At 44.9% G+C, this 26,801-nt stretch overlaps 1 protein-coding gene and 1 long non-coding RNA gene across 2 annotated transcripts in view; one reads left to right on the forward strand and one right to left on the reverse strand.

Annotated features, from left to right (window-relative positions):
* The window catches only part of ANKS1B (ankyrin repeat and sterile alpha motif domain containing 1B), a 786,862-nt gene extending 770,419 nt beyond the window's left edge, over positions 1 to 16,443 (reverse strand). The window contains exon 1 of the mRNA XM_032788573.2: positions 16,051 to 16,443. Coding sequence (XP_032644464.1) covers positions 16,051 to 16,184 — 134 coding nt within the window. The 5' untranslated portion in view covers positions 16,185 to 16,443. The remainder of the gene's footprint in view (positions 1 to 16,050) is intronic.
* A 447-nt stretch (positions 16,444 to 16,890) lies between these two features.
* LOC116829640 (uncharacterized) overlaps positions 16,891 to 26,801 on the forward strand; it is a 51,266-nt gene continuing 41,355 nt past the window's right edge. The window contains exon 1 of the long non-coding RNA XR_004374788.2: positions 16,891 to 16,981. This is a non-coding gene — a long non-coding RNA (uncharacterized LOC116829640). The remainder of the gene's footprint in view (positions 16,982 to 26,801) is intronic.

A 26,801-nucleotide genomic window follows, 5' to 3' on the forward strand; every position in this document is an offset into this window, starting at 1 on the left:
GGGGGGAGAAGGGGGAGGAGAAACCTGATTTCTCTGTGTTGTAATTCAGGAGTTTGAAGCACGGTAATCTCCTGGTGTACCCAGGGCGGGAAAGATCTGGGAGGAAGAAAGGAGGGGCAAGGGAAATGGTTTATTCCCCTTTGTTGTGAGACTCAAGGAATTTGGGTCTTGGAGTCCCCAGGGAAGGTTTTGGGGGGACCAGAGTGCCCCAAAACATCATATATTTTTGGATGGTGGCAGCTTATCAGATCTAAGCTGGTAATTAAGCTTAGAGAAATTCATGCTGGTACCCCAATTTTTTGGACTCTAAGGTTCAGATTGGGGAAAGATACCATGACAGTTGGGTATAGTCTTTTTAGTTGATTCCCAGAAAGGAGAGGTTATAGCCCATTTTTGTCACTTTTTTAGAGGAGTGTTCTTTCCTCTGTGAGGGTGATGAGGAATGTCTGTCAGATGCTGTCGCTGAAGAGCAGTGTCCAGGAGGGATCCATGATCCTGGATTGGAAGCCGGGTGCAGAAACTTCTCCATCAAAAGAAGTTTTAACTTAAGATCCCTTGCTTTTCTGATGTAGGTTTTAAGATTATGGGAATCTGAGCACTTTTGTGGAATGTGTGTCTCGCTGAGACAGCGGACACACTGTGAGTGTCCATTGGAGACCAGGATTGACTCTTAGCAAGTTAGGCAGCATTTAAAAGCTGGAGATCCGGGGATGCCCCTAAAAATAACATTTCCCCCATGGGAGGAGGAGGGTATATATGGGGGAAACATTATTGACTTGAACTGGGACCGTATAGAACATAGTTGCAACCAAGGTCCTGTAACGGCACTAAATCTTGTATAAAGGGGGTCAAATGAGGTGTTTAAGACAAGGTTATGGTTGGCTGGTTATGATTATGCTCTCTGTATGTGTGTATCATTTTTGTAGTTGAAGTTATGAATATTGGATCTATACTGTCTGTTTTTCAAACTTATGGTATGCTTCTGAGTGACATACCAAACAAGTTGGTGTCAGCTCTGCCTAGCCTAATTGATGGCCCATTAAGGACCATCAGATATACAACTGACTCACTGAGAGAAGGCAGATATGCCTTCTGACTCAGCAAGGTATGCAGGGACCTGCCTATGGACAGAACTCTGAGGTTTCCCATGCCATGTGATGGAATGGTCTTCTCTGAAACAAGGAAAGAAAGACCAATGGCAAGAGAATATAAAAAGCTACTGCAGCTCCTCCATCTTATCTTCAATCCTGCTTCTTACCTCTGCGGGGGATGTACTCCAGAGACTTAATCTGAACCTACAGTTTATTCTGTCTCTGCTACAAGCCTGAACCAAGAACAGTGCCATTACTGAACATAATTGATTCCATTTAAGCAATTCTAGTGCTCATCTATATTTTCTTCCTTTTTATGATTAAACCTTTAGATTCTAAAGGATTGGCAACAGCATGATTTGTGGGAAAGATCTGATCTGTATATTGACTTGGGTCTGGGGCTTGGTCCTTTGGGATCAAGAGAACCTTTTTTCTTTTACTGGGATATTGGTTTTCATAACCATTCATCCCTATAACGAGTGGCATTGGTGCTGATACTGGGAAACTGGAGTGTCTAAGGGAATTGCTTGTGTTACTTGTGGTTAGCCAGTGGGGCAAAACTAAAGTCCTCTCTGGCTGGTCTGGTTTGCCTTAGAGGTGGAAAACCCCCAGCCTTAGGCTGTAACTTCCCTGCTTTAAGCAATTTGTCCTGAACTGGCACTCTCAATTGGGTCCCATCAGCATTGTGACAGGGGGTAACTGAGAATAATAAAGAAATAGTACTTAATCCACTGAGAAATTTTCAATAAACAAACAGGAAACAGAAGGATGGCTAAACTGACTAACTGGGCTCTAAAACTACTAAAGCTAATTTTTAAGATAAAGGCAAACTCAGAGGCACTGCTGATTATTCCATCTCAAGTCAAGGATAGTAGAGAAAGAACTGCGGGGGTTTGATAGCACAGAGCTATATAAGTGCAAGGGGCGGGGCAAGGCAGGGACAGCAAATGTGACTCCCAAACGAGCACTGCTACTGAAATTCTCCGATTGCAGGTGCAGGGATGGAGAATCAACCTAAAGCGGAGCACCCACACGGACACTTATTGAAGAAAAAACATTTGTTTCCAATATTCTCACTATCACTTGAATCTCTGTTCTTTGATAATAAATAGGGCTAAGATTTTGTCACAGATATTTTTAGTAAAAATCACAGAGAGGTGATAGGCAAAAGTCACAGACAGGTTATGGGGTTCCATGAATTTTTCTTTATTGCCTGTGACCACTCTGTGACTTTTATTAAAAATATCTGTGACAAAATGGAAAGCTCAGCTGGGGGTCCCCATGCCGCCTGCAGCGGCTAAGCAGTTGTGGAGGCCCACTTGGAGCTCCAGAGGCCCCCATTGCCCATGCGAGATTGGAGTTCCAAGGTTCTCCCAGCTGCCCTGTGGCAGCCAGGAGCCACAGAGAGGCCCTCTGGATGGGAGCTGTGGGGGCCCTGCTGGCCGCAGCAGCCAGGAGCTGGGGGTGGGGACGCCAGCTGCCACAGGTGGCAGAAGAACCCTGCAGCTCCTGGACACTAGGGCTGAAGTCACAGAGGTCATTGGAAGTCACAGATTCCATGACTTCCACAACTCCCGTGAAAAAATCATAGCCTTAAAAATAAACTTATTCTTGTTTTCACTATACATATAACTAAGTGTCATGGTGTTAAAGTGGTGATCATGTGTTGAATTGTACAAGCTGGTAGGTACTGTCCTTTCAGGGACAGCAGGCCTACTAATTCTGTGAGCATTCAGTTATTCCTGGGGGAATTCTGCAGCACTGGGCAATGCAGAATTTTGCAGAAACTAATGTGTGCACAGAATTTCCTTTTCTCCCCAAAGAAATGGGCTGCAGAGATGTTGGCTGCCACTAGGGGATGCTGGACCTGGCAGAGCCCAGCTCACAAATAGAAGACAATGCCAGGGGGAGGGAGCTGGAGGGTTCCCAGCAGCTGCAGTTCCCAGCACATTCTGAAGGAAGGAAACGGCAGCACTCAGGAAACTCCGTGCAAGCCCAGGACCCAGCATCAGCTGTTTCTACCTCTGGATCCTTGGGCACTAGGAGGATAGAGGGTTTGAGCGTCTGGCCCGCTGACTGGGCTCTGGGAAGTGGGAGCAGAGAAACAGAAGTGGGTTGTCCTATAGGTTTCTTTAACTCACTGCTCCTGACAGAATTTTTGTGTGTCTGTATTGTTACAGACATACTTGCTGACAGGTATTTTGAAATAAATTACAAAAGTAATTGTAACTGGCATGATTATATAGTGTTTTGACAAATAAAATGAGCAGAATTTTAAAATATCATGCACAGACTTTTTAATTTTTTAGTGCAGAATTCCCCCGGGAGTAATTCAGTGCAGAAGGGGCTGCATGTGACACGGAACACTCTGAGGACTTGGAGGTTGGTGTGTGCCTTTCGCTAACCTGTACAAAGAGTGAGGCCTGTGGAGGCCTGGTAGATAGTGCTTGTGCTGGGAGCAGATCCACAGCAGGCACAGACAAGACTCCCTCATGCTAAGGGATGATGCTGGTGAGGTGCCTCATTAAACTAGGTACACCTATGGAATGTCACAATGGCATAGTTGACAGGATCTTACATCCACTTTGCAGATTAGCTAAAGATCAGAACTCCAAGCACTTGTAAACTAGAGTCTAAGGCTTTGTCTACACTACACAGGTTTTAGCGACGTAAATGCTGTTTGTCAGCACTTTTGCCGACAAAATACTTCCACCCCCTATGAGTAGGGTTTGAGTTGTCCACAGGAGAGTGCTCCTGCCAACAATGAGCCGTTTACACTGCCACTTGCCTTGGCAAAACTTTTGTCTTTCAGGGGGAAGGGGCAGGCTTTTTTTAAGCACCTGTGAATGACAAAAATTTTGCCATTCAAGGCAGTGTAGACAAAGCCTAAGTTTCTCAAGTGAGACGACTGGGAACAGGCAAAGAAAAAGTGATGTATTTTCTATTTGTTTATTTTGGGTAAGGGAAATACAATGAAGAAAAACCCCAAAATGAGTAGACCAGAAACATACTCCAAACTGAATAAGCAGCAGCTAGAGGAGCAATGCCCAGATCAGGATTTAGTCACTGCAGGGAGAAACATTGAGGAATTGAGATTTTCCTTCATGAAGCAAGATAAGATGAATGCAGACACTGCCCCCAGTGAAAAGAGCTCTGCAGATAAAGCTGAGCAGCTTGGAGGTGGCTAAAGCAGCAAAGGACTAGGAATACCAGATGTGGGTGACTACAGAGAAATAGGCAGCAGTGGAGAGAGCACAGGCAGCAGCGGACAGAGAACAGGCAGCAGAGAGAGATAGCTGCATATCAGAGAGCCTTGGAGTCAGAAGCCAAAAGGTGCAAAGCCCGAGAAGCAGAAACTGAAGAAAGGAGAGGCTGCATGCCATAAGCATACTGGAAAAAAGAGAGATCCCTCAGGCACCAGGTACTCCTCCACTCCAAAGACCACATGATTGAGACAAATTGTGCCCAAATTACAGGAAGACTGATTGTATTGAAGAATATTTAAGCACATTCAAAAGGATCTCCAGTGTACATAACATCCCTGCTGTCTAGAGAATGACTGTTTTGATCTCCAAGCTAACTGAAAAACTTTACAGATGTTTAATGATAAGGATGTAAATGAGGTTACGAAATACGTTTTTAAAATGTCTCTGTTTAAAAAGTTTCAAATTACCCCACGGCATATCACCTCAAATTCAGGAAACTCAAGAAGGTTGATACATTAGGTCCTGTAGAACATGTGCATTAAATGGTGGATTACTTGAAAAAATATATAAAGAGCAGAGGGACAAACACCCATTACCAGCTGATAGATCTAATTGCTTGGAAGCAGTTCATTGAGGTCTGCACTCTCTCTCGCTTGTGCATGTATATATGGGCAAAGTCTGCAGGGAGGAAATGTTAACTGCTATGGAGAAAACTCCAATATCAGTAGAAGCAGTTGCCAAAATAGCTGACTTGTACTTACAAATGAAATTATACAGAGACTGCAAGCCCCAAAAGGAAGGGCAAAGCCCTGGAGTAAGAGTGTGTTCCTGGTTCGTCCCTGGGAATAGGGAGGGGGTGAGGGAATGAAGTCTACCCCACCCCTGTACTGGTGTCTTCCTAATAACCCTGTTATCGGACCCCAGTCCAAGAAAGTGTGAGTCCTGTGGATCCCTTGACTACATGAAAAAGCAATGCCCTAGGAATGGGGAGGGATGTCCAATTTCACTCCCTGATCAGTTCAGGTTATTGCAGGTAGCTTGGACTCAGAGACTTCAGTAGTGGCAAAGAGAACTTTGGTCAGGTCTGACCTCTTGGAAGTAGACAAAGAATTTATAAAAATGGCCAAAGTAACTAACAAAGTGTGCCAGTGGTGGGAAGACTCTAGTGCTCAGGTTTCCCTGGTCCCGAGAAATGTGAATCAGAAGAGTCACTTGGTTTCAGGAGAGGAAGTAAACCTGCCAGCTTTAGGACTATTTAACAATGGTGTCTTTAGCCTTCATTGAATTGGAAGGGTAAGTTTTAAGTGGTATTTTGAAAGTGGGGCTTCTTGAGAAGTTACCAGCTGATTTCTTGGCTAGTAATGACATGACATCAATGCCCAAAGCTATTAATATTGTGGCCCATAGTAAAAGAGACATTTCTCTGAGTTCCCAGGACTGAGCTCTGAGGAAGGAAAGGCAGCATTTTTCTTCTGCATGATAAAGTTTAAATGCTGTATTAAGTCAACATTCAGTTGTAGACTTTTGAAAGAACAACTGTAATGATTTGTTCAGAATTATGAACATTTCAGAGTTACGAACATCTATTCCTGAGGTGTTTGTAACTCTGAGGTTCTACTGTACTGGTCTAGTTATGTAGTGATGCTTTCTCTCAATGGAGTTTCCGAAGGAAAACTGATGTAATTAAGTGTCTAGGTTTAAAAGTATCAAGAATTATTAGCAAACTAGTGAAGATAAATGTAGATCCTCTCTCACGTTCTCCTTGATCCTGTGGAGAAGGGTTAACACAATAAAAATGAATATTCTAAGCTCCTCTATAGTCTAAACAACCTACCTGTGTATATTCCTCTATCTGTGTTGGGACTGGGACATAGGCAGTCTGTCCTAGTAGTCAGAGCAGGAGTCAGGTTTGGTGGAACAAAGCATGGGTCCAGGGTGGCGAATGAAGTTGATGATCAGCACCAGAGTCATTTGTGGGTTACCAGAGCTAAGGTTAAGTCAGAGTCAAAGCCAGGAATTGAAGTTGAGAGTCAGGGTCATATACCAAATGCCAGATCCAAGGGACAAGTCAGAGTCAGAAGTCAGAGCCAGGGGTCAGAGCCAGGACTGGTAACTGATTGTTGGAAGTAAGGCATAATGGCAGGAACCCAAGGAGAGGCAAGGATCAGGCATGGAGCAGGAGCATGGCGGGAACCAGAAGCAAAGGGAGGAGTCGGGTACAGACCAGGAACAGGGTTCGGTGCAGAATGCAGGACGCATGCACAAGCTGGGTCCAATACAGCAGCAACAGACAATCACCTATTTACTCAGACACCTTCCTATGACTCCTGACTTAAACAGCATGGTTGGAGCTGGGCGATCCTCCAATCAGAGATCCCGTGGATGGTTCCTGGGTCGAGGGGTAGTTCCTGTAGCTCTTCTGCCAATCAGGTTTCAGCAAACATTGGGTGGAGGCCAGGATGTGACAGCTGTCTGGGAACACACAGGCCTAGGTTTGAGACCCAGGACATCACAGCACACACACATCCTCAGGATGTCAATGGGCTGGTCTTCTCAGTATGCTTCTTGTGAAAGGTTTTTATAGTTTGGGGGCATGGACTTTTTCAGCAGGCTCCCAGGAATGCTCTTCAGGCCTGTAACCTTCCCAGTCAATCAAGTACCACAGCTTTCCCCACTTAATTTTAGAATCAAGACTTTGTGAACATTATACTCATTGAGGTCCTGAACAGGCACCAGTAGGTGAGGTGGCTAGGTCCTGTGTGGAAAAGGGTTAGCCACATATGGCTTCAAAAGGGACACATGAAATGCTGAGTGGATTCTGAGAGAATGAGGAAGGAGGAGTTCAAAGGTGACAGGGTTGATCTGTCAACAGATTCAGTATGGGCCAAAGAACTGGTGATCAAGATTATGGGATGGTCTGTCAATATGGAGATGTCTTGCGCAGAGCCATACCTTTCTGACCTACAGCAAAGTTGAGGTCTTTCTGTCATCATTGGTCTGCATACCTCTTGTATTCCTGTTTGCTTCCTCCATATGGGTCTTTAGCTCCCCCTGAATACAATGGATAAGTTGTACCCATTCCGACATTGCCAGGTTGGGGGAAGTTGTACATAGTTCAGCATGGAAGCAGGAGTGGAACTCCTAGTTTGCAAAAAATAGGCTTTGTCCCAAAGAGGTGTGTTCAGCGTTACTATACGTGAAGTTTGCATAGAGTAATAGCAAGGACCAGTCATTCTGATGGTAGTTGATGTAACTCTGGAGCTACCGCTCCATGATTTGGTTCATTCTTGCCATCTGGCCATTTGTTTGGGAATGATAAGTTGAAGAGAGGCAAGAGCATACTCCCAATAATCGGAGAGTCTCCTGCCAAAAGTGAGAGATGAACTGAGTACCCTGGTCAGATATAATGTGCTCCAGGAGTTCCAGGAGGCAGATGACTTGGTTTACCCATAGCTAGGCAGTCTCCTCAGGCAAGGTGAAGTGGGCCATCTTTGTGAGATGGTGAACAATAGTTAAGACTGTTGTATAGCTATTGGACTCAGGTAGCTCCATGATGAAGTCTAGCAGGTACATACATCACAGGATGCTACATATGCCTGTGTTATAGCATGCATTTGGGGCCACCAAAAGAAATGGGAGGCTAGATGCTGGGTTTTGGAACAGCCAAAATGCACCACTAGGGATAATTATGGCATATCTGCACGGCCACCACATGGGGCAACCATGGGAAACATGTGTGTGTCCCTTCACAAAGGTCATTTCATCTTGGATATCATGCACTTCCCAGTTGGTGGCTACCTGATCATCAGGGGAAGTCCTCTTGGTAGAGGCTGAGCAGATTATAGCAAACAGATCCGTGTGCAGCATTGTACCAAAGAAGTTATGGGACTTAAGGATGTAGGAGGTCTCTTTGGTGGCTCCCTTCAGGTCAGCATAGTGCTCCCCTTTTGGGGATAGGGTGTTTGCTTTGCTGTTCTTAGCACCAGGATGAACAGTTGTTGCTGACTGAGGGGTTTGGTCTTCCATAAATATTCCAAGTTCTTATAGTCCATGCATACTTGGACTGAGTGTTGGGCCTCTTCGAGGTAGTGTCACCGCACTCTGAAGGCAGTCTTGATGGCCAGGAGTTTCTTGTCTAGGATTTCATAATTTTGCTCAATGGGAATGAGGTTTCTGCATCACTTGCTGGGACCCAGGTCTCTGAGAGAGTACTTCTCCAATTGCCAGGTTGGAGGTATCTGCATCCACAATGAGACTTATGTGGTACCAAGTTGAGCTAGTAAGGGGTCAATGGTAAAGTTGTAGGTGATCAAATACTCTTTGGGCCTCTTGAATCCAATTGAACCGAGTGTTCTTACAGAATGGGTTCAAGGGCCAATTTGCCCTGAGAATTTTGAGATGAACCAGCGGTAGAAATTTGTAAAGCCCTGAAAGCACTGCAGTTTGCAGATGTTCCAGAGTACTGCCCAATTGAGGACCACCTTTACCTTTTCTGGATCCATTTTGATTTCTTCCAGGTATAGGATGAATCCCAGGAAGTCAGTAGAAACACTGACAAAGGCTCACTTTTTTCAATTTGGCATACAGTCCATGTTGGCGATGCCCCTCCAGGAAGTTCAAAAATGAGTTGTGTGTTGTTTGGGATTGCCTGAAAAAATAAGTATATTATCAAGGCATACTATTATGTATTGATATAGGATGTCCCATAACATGTCATTAATGAAGTGCTAGAATGTAGCAGGGGCATTTGTCAGGCCTTATCTTGATTTTAAGGGAACCTGCATGGTCAGGGCTGTTGTCTCATCCATAAAATTATCACTGGTGTCCAAATCAATGAGGGCTCACTGTATGGACAGTTGCCGAGGCTGGCCCGGCATCCATAGCCTAACAGGCACTTGGAGTTGTGGCACCTCCTGGTGGCATCCAGTGCGTGTCCCTCTCAGGACTTGTGTTTGGGACTCATGGTTATACATTACTTTCATGCGCAGATTGGACCAGAACTAGGTAGGCTTGTCGTCCAGATCTTTTGGGTTAGGCTTCAAGTCAGGCAGATGGAGATGAAGTGGCCTAGCTCACCACAACAGTAGCATAGACTGAGGTGTCACCATCTGTCTTTTTCTCTTGGGATAAGTTGCCAGTGAGCAGAATCCACCTATATCTGCTTAGCACACTGAACAGAATTTCACGGTTGTAGTTGACACATGGTTGTGGTTGTGGAACCACCCCCTTCTCTCCTTGCACAGCTCCCACAACTGGTTGTCAAGTTGTATAATCAGCTCAATAAAGTTATCCAGCCTTGCTGGAGTTTCCACTGGAGCCAGAACGTCCTTGACCATGTCACTCAGACCCCATCGAAAATGGAATAGCTGGTTGCCTCATTCCACACTGTGTCCTATGTCAGCGGATGAAAGTAAGCCACATAGGCAGCAGCAGTACCCTGCCCCTGCCGGAGAATCCTGAGGATATCCTCAGCCATGCAAGCACAATGAGATTGTTGAAGACTGTTGACATTGCCTGCCATATGGCATCCCAACCAGTTAGTACTGGGCTGTTGCCCTCTAATAGGGGGCATATCCAATCCAGTGCTCCCCCCATTAGCAGGCTGAGTACCAGGCCTACCTTGGCCAGGTCAGAAGAGTACACTTCAAGCTGAAGTAGGAACTGGAGACAACAATGCTTTATAAACCCACAGAACTTCACGCCACACCCACTGAAATGTTCCAGCAACAGAGACACAGGTCCCTGCACAAGGAGTGCCACAGCAGTTGCAGTCCAGAGGCCAGCCTGATTCTCTGCGTCAACTGGGTAAAATGGGCCTGTATTGCCTGGCAGTCTGTCTGGAGGCAGGCTACCAACTCGGTGTTTTCAGGTTCCCTTTGGGAAGAAAGCCTAACTGATTCCATTCTGCAGGGCCTTCTGCAACAGCAGTCCAACCAAAGTGTTAGGGAATGGGACATAGGTGGTGTATCTTAGTGGTCTGAGAAGGAGTCATGTCTAGTGGACAGAACAGGCATTCAGGAAGGGGAAAGAAGTCAACTGCTGATTACCAGAGCCAGGGGTCAAGCCAGAGACAGAGCCAGGAATCAAAGCTGAGAGTTGGAACCAGGATCAGATAACCAAACGACAAAGTCAAGGGTCAAACCAGAGTCAGAAGTCGGAGCTAGAGGTTAGAACCAGGACTGGTAACTAATGGTTGGAAGCAAGGCATAAAAGGCAGGAACTGGAGGAGAGGCAAGGGCCAGGTGTAGTAACCCTGCAGCCGTGATGCAGCAGCACATAATGCTATCCTGGGGAGAGAGATGGTCAATGAGAGGGCAGCTCAATCTGGGCAGGAGTCTCGGAATCCAACCGAAGGAGACAGTTGGAAAAAGCTGTTAGAGAAGGAGGGAAGGAGAACAATCTAGATGCTGAGCTGACTGATGAACCAAAGCTGGAGTACGAGCTGAGGTGGTAAAAGAATAAGAGAATTAAAGCAGGAGACTGGGAAGTGAGAAGATGGAAAGAAAGAAAATAGGAAAGGTTTCATGTCAGGAGAAGCAGAAAAAAATAGACCTGGGTACGTGAGCAGACACTATTGAAGAAGGGAAGCAGAGGGAAATAAAATCTACAGACTTGCCAAGAGAATATCAAGGGGAAAAAACTGAAAGGAAATATAATTGGTGAAAAAGCAACTTACTCGAAAAGCTGTGTTAAAATGAAAACAGATCCTGAAAACAGTAAATGAGAAGCTCCTCACAGAGGACCTAAAGTAAACAAACAGAGAGAATGACTCTTTGAACATCTATTGAAAGAAAGGTCAAAGGTGCCTAATAGGACAAAGGAAGGCCATTGGTTAAAGAAACTCTGCTTGTAGATAAACTTGTGCAAAGAGGTACGGCCACAGAAACATTGAATCTGAGGAGCACTTCCAGCTGAAGAGAAGCAAAGAATTGGACAGCAAAAGTAGAGCTGGACTTACAACCAAGGGGAGGAAAAGTTCATGCTTCTCTAAAGTGACCTGGTATATTGTTGAGTAACATCTTTTGTTCTTGTTAATAACAATGTATTTGGTATTAACTGCACAGAGCAAGGAAGAGTAGCCTGTACAAGCTCACAAAGGTTACTGTGTTCGTAACCTATAGTTTATGAATATATGTGGCAAGTACTTGATAATGTTCTATATTATTTAACCTCCTGGTACAACTTTTGGGTTTTCCCTTTAAAGTTCTACAAAATTTAAATAATCCTTTTTGTTTGACTCTGCCTCTTCTTACAGTTACCATAGCCTAGCTGGGTCACTGCACAGTCACAGAGCAGGATGGGAACCAGAAGCAAAGGCAGGGGTAAGATAGGACCCGAGCAGGAATCAGGAACAATGTTGTGGGCAAAATGCAGGCACAAACAGGACCCAATACAGCAGCAACAGAGAATCATCTAGCTGCTCAAACAACTTCCTGTTCCTCCTCCTGGCTTAAATATCATAGTTGGACCAACTGGTGAAGCTGGGCAATCCTCCAATCAGGGATCCTGTGGGTGGTGCCTTGGCTCAGGCTGTAGTCCTAGTAGTTCCTTGGTTCACCAGGTTTCAGTAGACATTGGGTGGAGGCCAGGATGCAGTTGCTGTGTAGGAACTCATAGGCCTGGGTTTGAGACATAGAGTATCACAATCTTATTTTAGAAAATTAAATAGCATTATTAGAGCCTTCCTGTGGAGCCCTGGTCAACTCCCATGGCTATTGTTTTAAACACTTCAACTCTTATAGAGAAGGAGGAGTTTGGGTTCCCAACCTACAAAATTACTATTCAACTTTTATGATGTCATAGATGTCAAACTGGTTCCAGCATGTGAATACCCTTACACCCACGTGGGTGGAAACTGAACATGCATTAATACATCTTATTCCGCTTGCTGGTCTCCTCAATTTCTCTTTTGTCCAATGGAGAAAAATAAGGTGACTAGACTGGTGGCTGCACCAAGGGTCTGGGCTGTCCTAGCCATGAGGTACCAAATTCACCCTCACAGTCATGCAAAAGCACCCATTTGGCTCAACTCAGACTTGCAAATTGGGAACAAACCTATAAATTAGAAGAACTGGCTGAGTATGGGTATCATGTAAATTTCCCAGATGGTCAATAAAGAGGCCTTTGTCCCTTTTCTATCGCTAAAACAATGTTATGACCTGCCTTCCTAAGTGGACTTGCAGTACTTACAACTAAGACACCTGATAATTTATCCATTTTTTTCCAGAGGCCCCAGAACTACTGGGAACTTTAGAAATACTTTATAAACTCCCCAGGTTCATGTCCACCATGTATATTTTGTTAAAAAAGAGAAACTCCATTAGTCTGGAGTTCTTGGTGAAAGCATGGGAAGGGGCTTTATCACAGCCCTTAAAAGAATCCCAGTGCCATGGCATATTACATAATTTTAGAAATGTCTCTGTGGATCTCAATATATTCTTGTTATAACAAAAGATTTTTTCAAAATGAATTGGACATCACTGAGGTTGTACAAGATAAAGGCCTTATCCTCTGATGATTGTTGGCACTTGAAGAAAGAAAAAAGAAGCTTGACACATATCCTTTGGAACTGTCCAACAGCCAGGCAAGTGTGGAAAGAAGTGGACACAAGAGTTAAAATAGTGCTCAATTTCAGCAGCCAAACGTTATACTCTCGGTTAGTTACCTGCTAAGCTGGGTTTAGCTCCACCACAAAGACTTTGGTGTTTGAGGGCTGCAATGATCACCAAGCATATTCCTCTACAAAAACAGAAGAGTAGGCTTATGCCTAGAATATAGCAGTGGTATTCGGAACTGTCTGAGTTAGCAGCCAAAAGAAAGAATAGCCTATCACATAGAGAGCATCATATAAATTAGAAGAAAATTGGACCCCATTTCTAGATAGATGTGGATAAAAACATGTTGAGATGGCTTAAAGCAGGGGTAGTCAATAGGCGGACCATGAAGCTGATCCAGGGCTGGAACCATGTCCGCATCCCAGTGCTGGATTTCTCCCCACCCCCCACCCAGCAGAAGGTGGGCAGCCGGGCTGAGGTGTGGGGCACAGTGTGTCCCTGGGCGGCTGCTCGTACAGCCTCAGCTCCACCAGCTGTAGTGCAGGGATGGAGGGGGTAAGTCGCGCTGTTTGCAGGGAGACATCTCCACCCCTCTGTGGGCAGCCTAATGTGTTTCCACTACACCCTGCCCCTCCTATCAGGGAGTGATGATAGGGTGTCACATGCTCACTCTGCAGTCCAGTCAGATGGGAGAGCTGATTCAAATTGTTCTTTGCTTTCCCTGGAGACAGTAGGGCTGGCTGGACCACGGAGCTGCTACTTGTGAGCCCCAGGCTCCACCAGACAACCCAGCGGGTAAGTGCCTGATGGGGTCCCGCAGCATTTTTTTTGAAACTTTTGGCAAATTGAAAAGTTGTAAAAAATTATTTTTGTGTCAAACAAAACATTTCATTTCACCTGAAATATTTTATTTGGAGCATTTTTTACAATTCAATTTTTTCTAAAATAAACATCTACACAAAATGCCATTTAGAATTAAAAAACTGAAACATTTCATTTAAAAAAAAAATTGAAAATTTTTTTTTAATGTTTTCATTGTTTTTTTTAAAACCAAAATGTTGCAGGAAAATTGACACAAATTTGCAAAATGTTTTAATGTTGCCAAATCTACATTTTTCACCAAAAAAAAAAAAGTTTTGGTTGAAAAATTTTGCTCAGCTCTACTTACTACTATGAGTAATCCGGGTGACAAAGTCATAGTACTATTCATTATAGAAAATGCTATGCTCAGTAGTAAGTGATTGCAGGATTTAGTCCACAGAGATGCACTTGTATCTATCAGTTCACTATTTAATTCTTTCATATTTTTTTTAAATTGCTGTATGTTGCATTTTTATTTCTGGAATTGTTTAAAGTTTCCTGTTTACATTTATTTGTTTTTTAAAGATTTAAAAAGCTTATCCATTGCTTTGTTTTGAGACATAACATTAGAAGTTTCATAGTCACAATAATATACTAGTTTTATTTTCATTACAGTAAAACAAATAAAGGTGCCCACTGTATAGAAAGAACATATCTGACTTTATACAGTATGAAATGTTTACTTTGTCACTAATAATCAATTACTACTATCACCTATTAACCAGTTTTCTATTATATCCATTTGTACATTACACAAATCACTTTGTAAATGCACCTAATATACCCATTTGCTATAATCAGAAAAATAGAAGCAACCACACTTTCCTGTAGAGATTTATAGGACTTGTGATTTACAATAAGAAAGTAACAGTGCAACAGCAGTGCAGAGGGGACAGCTCTAAAAAAATTAACTACATAAATATATCCAGTTGAAGTGGTTCATAAATGGATAATCACTGCACTGAAATGAACTTCATTCTGGTAAAAATGATGTTACAAAGAAATATGTATCACATTTTAATAAATGATGCTTATCATTTAAATTCAACCAATTGTCTCACATTTTTCTTGCTAAGTAGGCTATTCAATTACAATACCGAAAGTAATTGTACAAATGTATTTTAACTTTGGCCAACATAGTAGTAATTAAATAAAAGTTAATTGTGCTGTGGCCACTATGGCATGACAGAACTTTGATAAATTGTGTGGGTATGTAAACTGTTGTTTATTGCCATAACAATTTTTAAATAAATTTAAAATAGAGTTAAATTGTTATAATTTGACAGGAATATTACAATTCCTACTATGGAGAATATCACATGAAATATAAATAAAGTGGCCTGGGCCCTGGAAAACAGAGATGTACTGGCAATAGAATCTCAAGTAAGTTAACCTTTCTTGCCTTTCATTTAAAGAATTTCCATTAATCTGGGTCTGCTTCTTTTCTTCCAGTAGAGCACATTTAATGATTAGTTCAAGTTTTACGTCAATAGTGTTTCAATTCATTCTGCTGTGTCTAGTGTAGTGTATAGCACTGGCAGCAGATTGTGTGCTGCAGACTTTTTCTTATTTGAAAAATGTCAAATGTCATAAATGCTTGTGATAATGCACTTCTCACTTACAACATGATGAAACTTACCATCAAAAGCCCTGTTACATACTGCATGACATATGACTAAAGACGAAAGTTGACTCCTTTCAGCTAGATATGACCAGTATCCCAATTTTACTCAACTAAGTCCAGATACCTTGAAAGTACTATTGCTATTACCTAACCCGCTCCATAAGTTTTACACCTCCTCTGTGTTGACGACCTCTCATCAAAAGGTTCACTTTCTTCATTTTATAGACTCATTACCACGGCATGTTTAATTTCTTCTGCAAGTGACAGTAGTAACTATGGATGAGAGTGTGGGGGGAAGTTGTGGCTTTTTCCATATAACTACAAACACACAATAGCTTCTCTGTCATTAACAACTGGATCGCATATTAAAAAAGCATTCAAAGAAGAAAAGATAACATATAAAGGAAATGTGAGAGTGACTACACCATTGTGCAAAACAATCCACCCAATAAATGCATAAATTCTGTACCAATGCTAGTAATAGATCAGAAACAAGTACCCTGCTGACACATTGAAAGCAGGGAATTCAAAATTACTATGTTAATATAATGAATGGCTGTGACTTTAAACACTGACACATTGTACTTGTTAGCAAGAGTGAACAATTTATGGTTATTATGAAGAATACAGGCATGAGAATGAGGGAGGTGATGATGGTGATGAGGAGGAGGAGGTTAACATCCCTAGCAGCTGCTGGGGAATCATGTCCCTACCTCAGTAAGCTGGATAGGGGAATAGCTCCAGATCCACTGCCCAGGATCCCTCCTTTCCTCCCCGACAGGAGTTTTTCCACGAGAGCCACATTCCCAGTGCGAGCAGCTTCCAGCAGTTCCTGATCCTTCCCCATGGTCAGTAACCAAACGCTCCCTCCCTCCTCGCAAAATACTATAGATATAGCTAAACCCCTTCAAAAAATTCCCTCCCTCGATCAAATAATCTCCTCCTTGCCTGAAAGCCCTGCCTCAAATCTGGGCAGTGAGGAGATCCCTGCAGCCCCTACAGAGCAGCAGCAAGAGGGAGCAGGAGAATCACCTCCTAGTTACACTAGCTCAATTCTGGGTGGAGTGTGGCAGGAAAGCGGGAGGGGAGATTAAGGGAGAGGAAATTAGGCCAATAAAAGACCTTGCCACACACACACCAGATCCCAGCCTGCAGGGTGAGTGAGGGGGGCTGGCTCAGCCTCAGAGCCTGCGGGGGGCGGAGGGGAAGAGACGAGATAATGACCAGCAGGGAGGGACGGAGGGAGGAGGCGCAGCCCTGGCTAGCCAGGCCCGTTGCTGGGGAGACACAGATCTCTCTCTCTGAGTGGCTGGCTGGATTTGGTCCCACCCCCTTCCCCGGATCCTAGTCCCAGCGCCTCGCCTTGCTGCTACCGCTATTAGCGATGCGCTGGGGATTGTGTCCCCTCAGCAGCTCGGCGCGGCCCGCCCAGCAACAAGAGCGAGAGCTCCTCGCGCTCCACCGCGCGGCGGGACCGTTACCGGGTGCTGAAGACAAGGCGCTGCGCGTGCAAAGGGGGCGGGGTAGGCAGTGGCTCTGTGTGGTGACCGCTGCCGGGGGTGATAGAAGCAGGTGTTCCCGCTGCAGCTCAGGCAGGGGAAGGGGCGGTGGTTCTTGCTGTGGCCTCAGGATAACTGCAGCTGGGTGAGTCCTGGAGCTTGGGGGGCGGGGAGCGAGGTGCTACTGAGGCACAGGGCAGGAGCCCCACGCTGGGATCAGAGGGCAACGTGACATCCCCCCCCCTAGTGGTGGGGCGGGGCTACCTCGCTTGTGTGGGGAGAGGGAGAGAACAAGGGGCTCGGGATTGCGAAGGGGACCGACGGTAAGGAGCGCATGAGTTGGGGTGGCAACATCCAGTTCCCTGCCAGACACAGTGGTGGAGGGGTCGGTGGGATTGAGACCTGAGCCCGTGGGGGGAGGGGACACTATAGCTACGAACCACACAGCAGATTGGGGTGGGGGGTAAATAATGGCAAAACTCCCACTGACTTCGTTGGGGTCAAGATTTCTCTCACTGCGGCAGCAGGGGTCCACTGAGTTTGTCTCACGTTTGTCAAAGGAGGGGGAACGCTGATGGAACTTTAGACTTGATCTTCCCCTGTCCTGGTGCTAGTGGAGCTGACACCGAGTGTTTTTAATGGGAGGCTTCTTCCATCATGATGATGATTCTTCTCCTGCCTTGGCAGCTAGGGTAATTTTTCTCCACAACTCCAGTGGGTTTTATGAGTTACATGGAAAATTTGCTCTCTTGCCCAAATCATTAGCTAATCCTTGTCTAATGCACTCTTTGATACTGTTTATGTATGAAAAGCGAATTAATAGCCTTGCCCCCCCCCACTGATTTAGTAGATTACCCTTACTATTTATTTCTGTAACAACATGGGTGTTACAGGCAAATAAGACAACACCCCTTAGAAGTCCTGCCTCATTGAAGGCAATGGCAAAACACCCGTTAACAATGGGTGCAGGATCAGGTCTTAAACTGAGCCCTGATCCAGTAAACTCATGTGAGTAAAGTTATGCATGTAAGTGTTTGCAGGATCAAGGCCTTAGTTAACAACCAAAAATAATGTATCATGGTAGGCAAGAGATTAAGCTAGGGAGGGAGGCCATATTAAATACTCCTGGCCTTATCCAGCTTCTGTTAAAGTCAAAGGAAATGTATCTGTTGACTCCAAAAGGAGTTGGATTAAGTCCTTGGTGGGGAATACTGCTCTTTTAGGAAGCCATGTTTTTTCCCCATATGTAGTAACTCAGATAACTGTTTTATTTCATATGTTTTAGTTAATTACATTTGAACTTTTAAAAAATGAATTTAAGTTCATATATTTGCTTAACTCTCCAATGACTTTAAAAATATACCATTTGGAATCACAGCCCACCCATAACGCTGCAAAAATAGCTGTTCACAGCATATTTAAACAAATACAATCATTTCTATCCAGACCATCAATCCTACATATTTTACATTTTTTAGGATTTGAAATGATGAGTGATGTTTTCCCCCAAAATAGTAGCAGAACACATAATAGGGCATCTAATTAGTAGTGTGGAGACTCTCTATAGTTCTTGCCTTCCTGACTAAATGCATACCATTGTTTGATATAAACGACATACAGTTTAGGACCTGACTCTGCAAGCCTTTACTCATGTCAGTGCTTCTATTAAAGTTTATTTTAGTATAAATAAACAAATACATGAATTAAGCTTTACAGTTTGAGCCCTTAGTCACAACTGATCTGGGTCACATTTGAACCATCAATCTAAAGCAGAACTAATAAAATGCAGAGCTTATTACTGAGTCATCCAGTTCCAACAATGAAAGTAACTATAAATGGAGTAACCCCCATATTTCAGCATCTAAATCTAGGCTTGTTGTCCATTACACGGCTGGCCAAATGTAGCCTTTAGTTCCATCAGATAATGGGATTGCATCTATCTGAGTGGCTAATGTGGCACATGATGTGCATGAAGATACTGAAAATAAAGGCTCTGACCATGCAATAAACTCTGCACTGGCAGGCTCTTCCATCTGTGCTGAGCTCTCTTGAAGTCAATGGGGTTCCACACTGGCTCAGAGGTCTGTCTGTGTGGTGCTCATTGCAACATCAGGGCCAAAATGTGCATGTTTGCAGATAAGAAGAAGATTGGAAACAGAGCAAATACTAAGGAACAACCAGATTTTAAGAATTTGGATTGTTTAGGTGATTGAACCAGCAGATGGAAAATATGACTCAGTGTAAACAAATGTTACATAATTAATCCTTAGATTTTATTTTCCCCAGACTATGTGCTAAGTGAAAATATCATCCATGTGACTGATCAGGAAAAAGAGGACAAGTGTGGAAATATCAGTGGGCCAAATTGTCCCCTCATTGACACTGGCAAATTCAGTGTGGTGCCTTGGATGTAACTGAGTTCAGAATGTGCCCCCATTAAATCCATCAGCCCAGTGTCCAGCAGCACTAAAAAATCCAAACAGAGCATTAGGTTGTGTTAGCAGATATAATATAAAATAATTATTCTAAAAATTAGAAAGCAAAGTTGATAAGGAATTTGGGCCAAATTATGTAATGGAAGTGATTCTCACAACAAATCTTTTGGTGGCCTTAGACTGTGGCCATCAACTCTCACTGGTGGCCGCATTGACAATTTTCCCTAAAATACTTAATTAACTTTAGGAAAAACAATGAAATATACACATCCAAAGTTATATTTGTAGGGGGTTTTGGCAGACTCAGTAATCAAAATAATGCTGCCCCCTCCCCCCTTCAGGAGTGATATTTGTTAATATCACAGCATACTTAGTAGCTACCTGGGAGGTTATGAAAAGTGATAAGTGATATTAATAAACATACAAGTATCACTTTTCACAGATAGCTAGTAAGTCTACTGTGAAAAGTGATACTTGCATGTTTGTTAATATCACCTTTCTCAGCAAGCTCCAGGACCCATTAAGCCCTGGATGTGGGGGCTGAAGGAGGAGGCAGCCAGGGCCAGAGGCAATGGTGAGATGGATGTGGGGCTGGAGGAGGCAGCTGGGGCCCAAGCAATGTGAGGGATGGATGCGGAGATGGGTGGAGGGTTCTGAGGGGGGCAGTCATAGGGCAGGAAGTGGGAGGGGGTGGATGGGGACAGGGGCCAGGCTGCTTGGGGAGGCACAGCATTCCCTACCTGGCCCTCCATACCATTTTGCAACCCCAATATGGCCTACTCCTGGGCCAGAGCCAGGGCCGGGACTCAGTGCCTGCAGCCAGAGCCTGGACCTGGGGACAGGAACTTTGTGGCTGGAGCCAGGGATCAGAACCCACTGCCACTCAGCGGGTCAGTGCCCGAGGCTAGTGCCTGCTCCTGCACAGCCAGAGCCCAGAGCTGGATGCCAGAGACCAGGGCTGCATGGCTGGAGCCAGGAGCCAGCACTTGCCGCTGCATGACTGGAGCCAGCACTCACTGCTGGATGGCCAAAGCAAGGGGTCAGCACCCACGGCCAGCTCCCGCTACTGTGTGGCCAGAACCCTGGGAACAGAGTTGTGAGTTGGCGCTTGCTTTCATGCAGCTGGGGCAAGAGATCAGTGCCAGGGGCTGTCATGGCTGCATGAAAAGCCACTGGTGGCTGCATACAGCCACGGTGGCCATATTTGAGAAATGTTGGTCCTAGGGCAGCTGAAGCAGAGAATTCAAGACACATCTTGATCTGTTTCTAGAGATGACATGGATAGTAGAGTGTAGTGGAAAAAAAGCAGAATTATGGGATTAAATTGAACCAGAAATGCAGGTAGATTGGACCAGATGGCCTCACCATTCCTAAAAGTTCTTATGTTCTTAATTATTTATGGTATAAGCACAGCATTGTGGGTGTTACATGCACCATGAACTGGTTCAAGAGACTTAAAATGTAGTACAGCTTGGTGATATATTCTAAGAGATAAGGATAATTTGTAAAACAGCCAAAATATGTTTCAATCCATTTTATGCTTTTAGAATAATACTGTTCCATACCTGAGCAGAATTTTGATTATGTGATTTTAGTATTTGGGCAGGCATTTTTCACTTACGTCCATTATGGCATCATTCAAAGAGTTCCAAAATTTCTCTGTAGCAGAAACCAGATGCCTTAGATTCCATGTTTTTTATTTGCCAAAAAAGCAAAGACACAGCAGTTACAATAACTAGAAGCTTCTTAATGTGTTTGTCACTTCAAAATACTGGATATCACTGTTACAAGTGTGTTGGGGCATTTTTTTTTAATTAATTGTTTTTACACTGCCACGATTACACAGTTTTGTTATCTCATCAGGACAGAATATAATTCCTTGACTTCCTCTTTGTTCTTTAATATATCAATTTGAAGGCAGATTAAATTGGGTTCTCTCTCTCTCTCTCTCCCTCCTTTTCCTTCTTCATATACAAGCAAAATTATAGATAACATAAAATCAAACAGTTGCATAAAATACATAAGCATATCACTAAAACTAATGATTCAAAAGGTGAGGTCTCATCAATTCTCCAACACAAGATTATATAAAGAAACGCAAAGAACTCAATCAGGAGTGCTGGCAACCATTATGAAAGACAGCTACAAATAATGAAACAACCTATCAAGTTAATTTTGGCAATGAAAAATATTCTTGTTGTCCCTCTCCTCAACATTGCATACCCTGGATGAGGTCAGGGACAATTGCTGCCCCTGTGCCCAAGATATTAAAAGTGCTGCTCCCCAAATACTCTCAGTCCCAAGGTCGTGCATATCACCCCAAAGATTTTGAAAAGCATTGTGTGTTTTTGTCTCTACACAACAAGCATAATATGAAGGAACCAAACAGGCACAATACGGTCCAAATGACCACCATACACAATGTGCAAAGCCTAGCTTCATATACACCCTGCTCTTCTAGCAGGTTTCAAAACAGAACACAGAAAGTGCAATGAGATGGCTGGATTGTCTTCCATAGAGAAAATAAATGGAAATGGTCAGCACCTCTCAGGATAAGACACCTAGCACTTTGCTGGATCAGACCCCTAGAGAAATTAGATTAAATTAAAATTAGACAAATGCAGCTAATACAGTTTAGAGAAAAATAACCACAACCATTTTTGAAAGGGAGACACTTAGAAAGCAGTAGTTTTAAGAGACCTACCATGCAGGTGGTTGAGTACAACAAACATAGATAAGAATGGGGAGTAGGGGCTCCCTCAAGTCCCCTCCAGGTCCTGCTTCCAGTTGCCCTTTATAATGTTCTGCCCCTCAGTTTGTAGTACACAAGGGCTTCTTTAAATAAAACAGACAGATAAAAGAAAAGTCCTCTCCCCTTTCTTTCCCTTACTAGAGAGAAATTCTCTCTATAAGGGGCTCCGCATGAAAACAAAGAAAGGCAGAGAGGCTGGCTATCAGGCAGTCTTCCTGGATTTGACTCTTTGGGCTAAGTCTCTCAGTGGGTTTATTGTCTTTTAATTAGGTCTACCTCAAACAACTCCTCGTGAGTTGGGCTGTAGTGCAGCTGCGCCGTACAGCTCCGGGAGCAGTGAGGCCTGCTGCTGTCTCCTTCTTGGCTGGTGGGTCTCTGCTGTCAGCAGTCTCTGAGGTGGAGCAGCTCTCCTCCCATTCACTTCTCCTTTCTGTGGCAGGGTTTCTGTTTTTAAGCCTTCCCGCAGAACAAGCCTTGCAGGTGGTGCCTTAGAGCTAAACAGGCCCAGAAGAGGTCATTAGTATTCTTTCCACCAGAGTGAGGGCATTTCCCTTCATATACTCCATCCCTCAAGCTGGAAAGGGAATTCTGGGGTGGTTTGTCTCATTCCTGATCTCCCATGAAAAGAAATCGGCATTGGCATGGTCCTTTCTTGCCCAGTGTTGTACTCTGGAATTGTAAGGTTGTAGTGCAAACTACCATTGCATTGTATGTGCGTTTATGCCTTTCATAGTGTGAATCCGGTATAGGGGAGCATGATCTGTGATGAGGGAGAAAGGGCTATTGAACAGGTAATACCTGAGGGAAACCAAGGCCCATTTAACCTCTAATTCCTCCTTTTGAATAATTGAGTAAGCTTTTCTCTAGGAAACAGCTTCCTACTCAACTATATGTAACCCTTCTGCCAGGTGAAGCCAGCAGCAACAAGGGCCAGGTTCAGTATCTAGGGTTCCTTTTCAACAATACAACACAAAACCAGCTCGAGCCTCCAACCAGTGACCTGGGACAATTACACACCACCCCCTGGGCACTTCTAAGAGGCAATACTTCCCCTCTCACAAGCACGGAGTCTGAGTGTAGCAAAAGCTTTTAATAACTGGGGGGGGGGCAGGGATAGCTCAGTGGTTTGAGCACTGGCCTGCTAAACCCAGGATTGTGAGTTCAATCCTTGAGGGGGCCACTCAGGGATCTGGGGCAGCCCCTCTAAATTCATTGGGCTTTGAAACCCATGTCTCCTGCCTAGCGAGTGCCATTCAGGTGAGAGTGAGTCCCTCCATTGGGGTATGCCAGGTACAGTTCTGCTGCCTTCAGTTCACACAACAAGGATAGCAACGCTTTATTACTCCTGCCCCAATAACAAGGAGACTGGGGATCCAACACCAGCTATAAGTGATCATTTGGGCAAGCAGTCCCATCATGCTGAGCACCTAGGCACCATGGGTGTGTCCATGCAAAAGAGATCAGCTACTGAAGTCTTTTTCCATAGCTCACCACTAGATGTCACGGGGAGCTCATCCAGACTCTGTTTACATATAGGACTGACTGAGTGTTCTCCTCCTCTGAAGTCTTGAAAGAGTACAGCACTGAGTCCAACGTTCAAGGCATCTGTGTACAGTATGAACCCCCAGGAAAAATCAGGGCTGAAGAGCACGTTTTCAATTTACTAAAAGCTTCCTTGGATTTCTCATCCCATTGGATCTTCTTAAGCCTTGTCTACACTACAGGGCTAAGTCAACCTAAGTTACGCAACTCCAGCTACATGAATAACACAGTTGGAGTCAACATAACTTAGGTCGATTTATTGTGGTGTCTACACTGTGCTGGGTTGATGGAAGACACTCTCCTGTTAACATACCTTATGCTTCTTATTCCAGTGAAGTACTGGAGTCGATGGGAGAGCAATCTGCAGTTGATTTAGCAGGTCTTCACTAGACCCACTAAATTGACTCCTGGTGGATCAATTGCTGCAGTATCGATCCCCGGTAAGTGTAGACATACCCTTAGAGTTGTTGCTTTTTGTGAGGTCCATAAGGAGGGCCTGTGATTGAGGTGAAACTGGGGCTAAACCTCCAATAATACCGTACAAGGCCAAGAAAACACCCCATTTGCCTCTTGTGGGGAATGTAATTTAAGGCCTGTACCTTGTTGATCACTGGTTTCATATGGGTGCCTCCCACACAGTTCCCCAAATAGATTACTTCCTCTGTGGCTACCTTACATTTTGCAGAGTTGACCATAAGTCCCACTTTCAGGGCTTTTCACACCACCTTTACTTGCTGCATGTGGTCTTCCCAGGTAGAAGTATAGATGACAAAGTTGTCCATGTAGGCTGTGGCATACTGATGGTGGGGGCTGAGGATGATCTGTTGGAAAGTCTTGGCGGCTTCATGCAGGTCAAAAGGCATAATCTTGAATTGGAAGTGTCTGAAAGGAGTGAAGAAAGCTGTTTTCTTTTTCAAACAATGGGATAAAGGGTTCTGACAGTAACCTTTTATTAAATTGACAAAACTCAGGCATTTTGCTGGTCCCAGCCACTCTAGTAAATCATCTACCATTGTCATTGGATATGTGTCAAATTTCAAGATGGAATTAACCTTCCTAAAGCTAATGCAGAACTGAACCAAACCATTTGGTGGGTCTCCTCCATTCACTTCTGGATTTATAATTACTCCCATCTCCAGCATCTCTCACACTTCCTCTCAGACTGTACCCCACATCCTCTGTGGCAGTGGTCTAGGGTTCTCCCTGATTAGCTGGCAAGGGGTGGTTTCTAGGTGATGTTGGACCAACTGTGTTCTCCCTGAGCAGGTGGAGAATACTGTTGCAAAGTCCTTGGTCAATTGAAGTTGCTCTTTCTTCTTTGAGTGCTTGCTCATATCCATTCCAAGTAGGTGTGCGCGTGTCACATGCATGTTCGTCGGAAGAATTTTCCCCTAGCAACACAAGTAGGTGTTTTAGTGCTCATGGACAATACCACCGCGATGCACTATATAAACAAGCAGGGAGGGACCCGCTCTCTTCCCCTTTGTCAGGCGGCGATCAGGTTATGGGAATTCTGTATAGCCCACTCCATGGATCTGGTGGCTTCCTTCCTCCCAGGGGTCCAGAACACGTTAGCGGACCGCCTCAGTAGGTCATTTCTAGCCCACGAGTGGTCACCTCGACCGGACGTAGCTCATTCTCTCTTCCAGAAGTGGGGCTTTCCCCACATCGACCTCTTCGCCTCCCGCAGCAACTGGAAGTGTCCCAGGTTCTGCTCCTTTCGCGGTCTCGCCCCGGGCTCGATCTCGGATGCCTTCCTCGTCTCTTGGTCGACCCACCTGCTGTATGCCTTCCCACCCTTTCCGTTAGTGCACAAGGTCCTGGTGAAGCTTCGCAGGGACAGGGCTCGAGTGATTTTGATCGCCCCAGCATTGGCGCATCGCTGGTACACCCACGTTGCTGGACCTCTCAGTAGCCAGCCCCGTTCCTGCCTCTCCACAGACCTTTATATCCAGGCACCACGGAGACTTCATCCATCCCGACCTGCAATCCCTCCACCTGACGGCGTGGTTCCTGAGTGGTTGAGTCGCTCGGTACTGCACTGCTCCACCCCAGTGCAGCGAGTCCTCCTGGGTAGAACAGAAACGCATCCACTAGACGGCTACCTACATGTGCCAAGTGGAAGCAGCTTCTTCCTGCTGGTGTCGTAGGCGCCCATGCGACACCTGACATGGCTGCCCATCCCATGTTAATATTTGAATACCCTTCTTCGGTACCTCAAGCCAGCAGGCCCTCGCACTCTCATCCTTGCACATACACCGTGGCTGCCAATTCGACGTTCCCATCCACGGGAGAAGGAGCTGTCCTCTGTTTCTCTCACCAATGGTCTGCGATGGTTCCTCAAAGGGCTGGGAGTGCCTTTTCCTCAGGTCCGCTGCCCCGCTCTTCTCTGAGACTTCAATTTTTTTCTGTCGAGACTAATGGCCCCTCGTTCGCAGCCCTTGGCACCTGCTCTCTTCCTGTAACTTATCGTGTAAGGTGGCGCTTCCTTGTAGCATTACATCCGGTTCGTGAGATGTTTCGGAGCTTGACGCTCTCATGGTGGACCCACGGATACACGATACTTCCACAAGGACAGGTGCAGTCTTGTGCCCGCATCTGGCCTTTCCTTCCCAAGGTGGTATTCATCCTTTCACCTCAAACCAAGACATTTTCCTCCCGGCTTTTTTCCTAACCTCAGCATTTCCGTAGAGAGCAGCATTACACTCCTGGAGCGTTACGTAGAGCACTAGCATTCTCATTGACACACCAGACCTTTCCGGTAAGACGCCCCAACATTTTTGTTGCCGTGGCAGACAGGATGAAAGGTCAACCCGTCTCATCTCAGAGGAATCTTGTCTTGGGTCACCCGGCGTGCATTCGGCATGGCCATGATTTAGCGCACGCCTCTCCAGGCCGAGTGAACTGGCACATTTCCACCCAGGGCTCCATGCCTATTTGATTGCCTTTTTAGCTCGTGTGGCCATCCATTGAGATATGCCGTGCAGCTACGTGGTCGTTCGGTGCACACTCTCTGCCCATTCACCGCCTTGGTACAACCATCCACGGACAACGCAGCGTCTGGGCTTGGCTGTTTTGCATTCGGCAGTGTCAACTCCGACCCCACCGCCTAGGCAAGGCTTGGGATTCACCTACTTGGAATGGATATGAGCAAGACACTCGAAGAGAAAAGATGGTTACTCACCTTTGTAACTGTTGTTCTTTGAGATGTGTTGCTCCTCATCATTTCCACCTAC

The sequence above is a fragment of the Chelonoidis abingdonii genome, chromosome 1 (genome assembly GCF_003597395.2).
Source record: "Chelonoidis abingdonii isolate Lonesome George chromosome 1, CheloAbing_2.0, whole genome shotgun sequence".
Classification (NCBI taxonomy): Eukaryota; Metazoa; Chordata; order Testudines; family Testudinidae; genus Chelonoidis; species Chelonoidis abingdonii.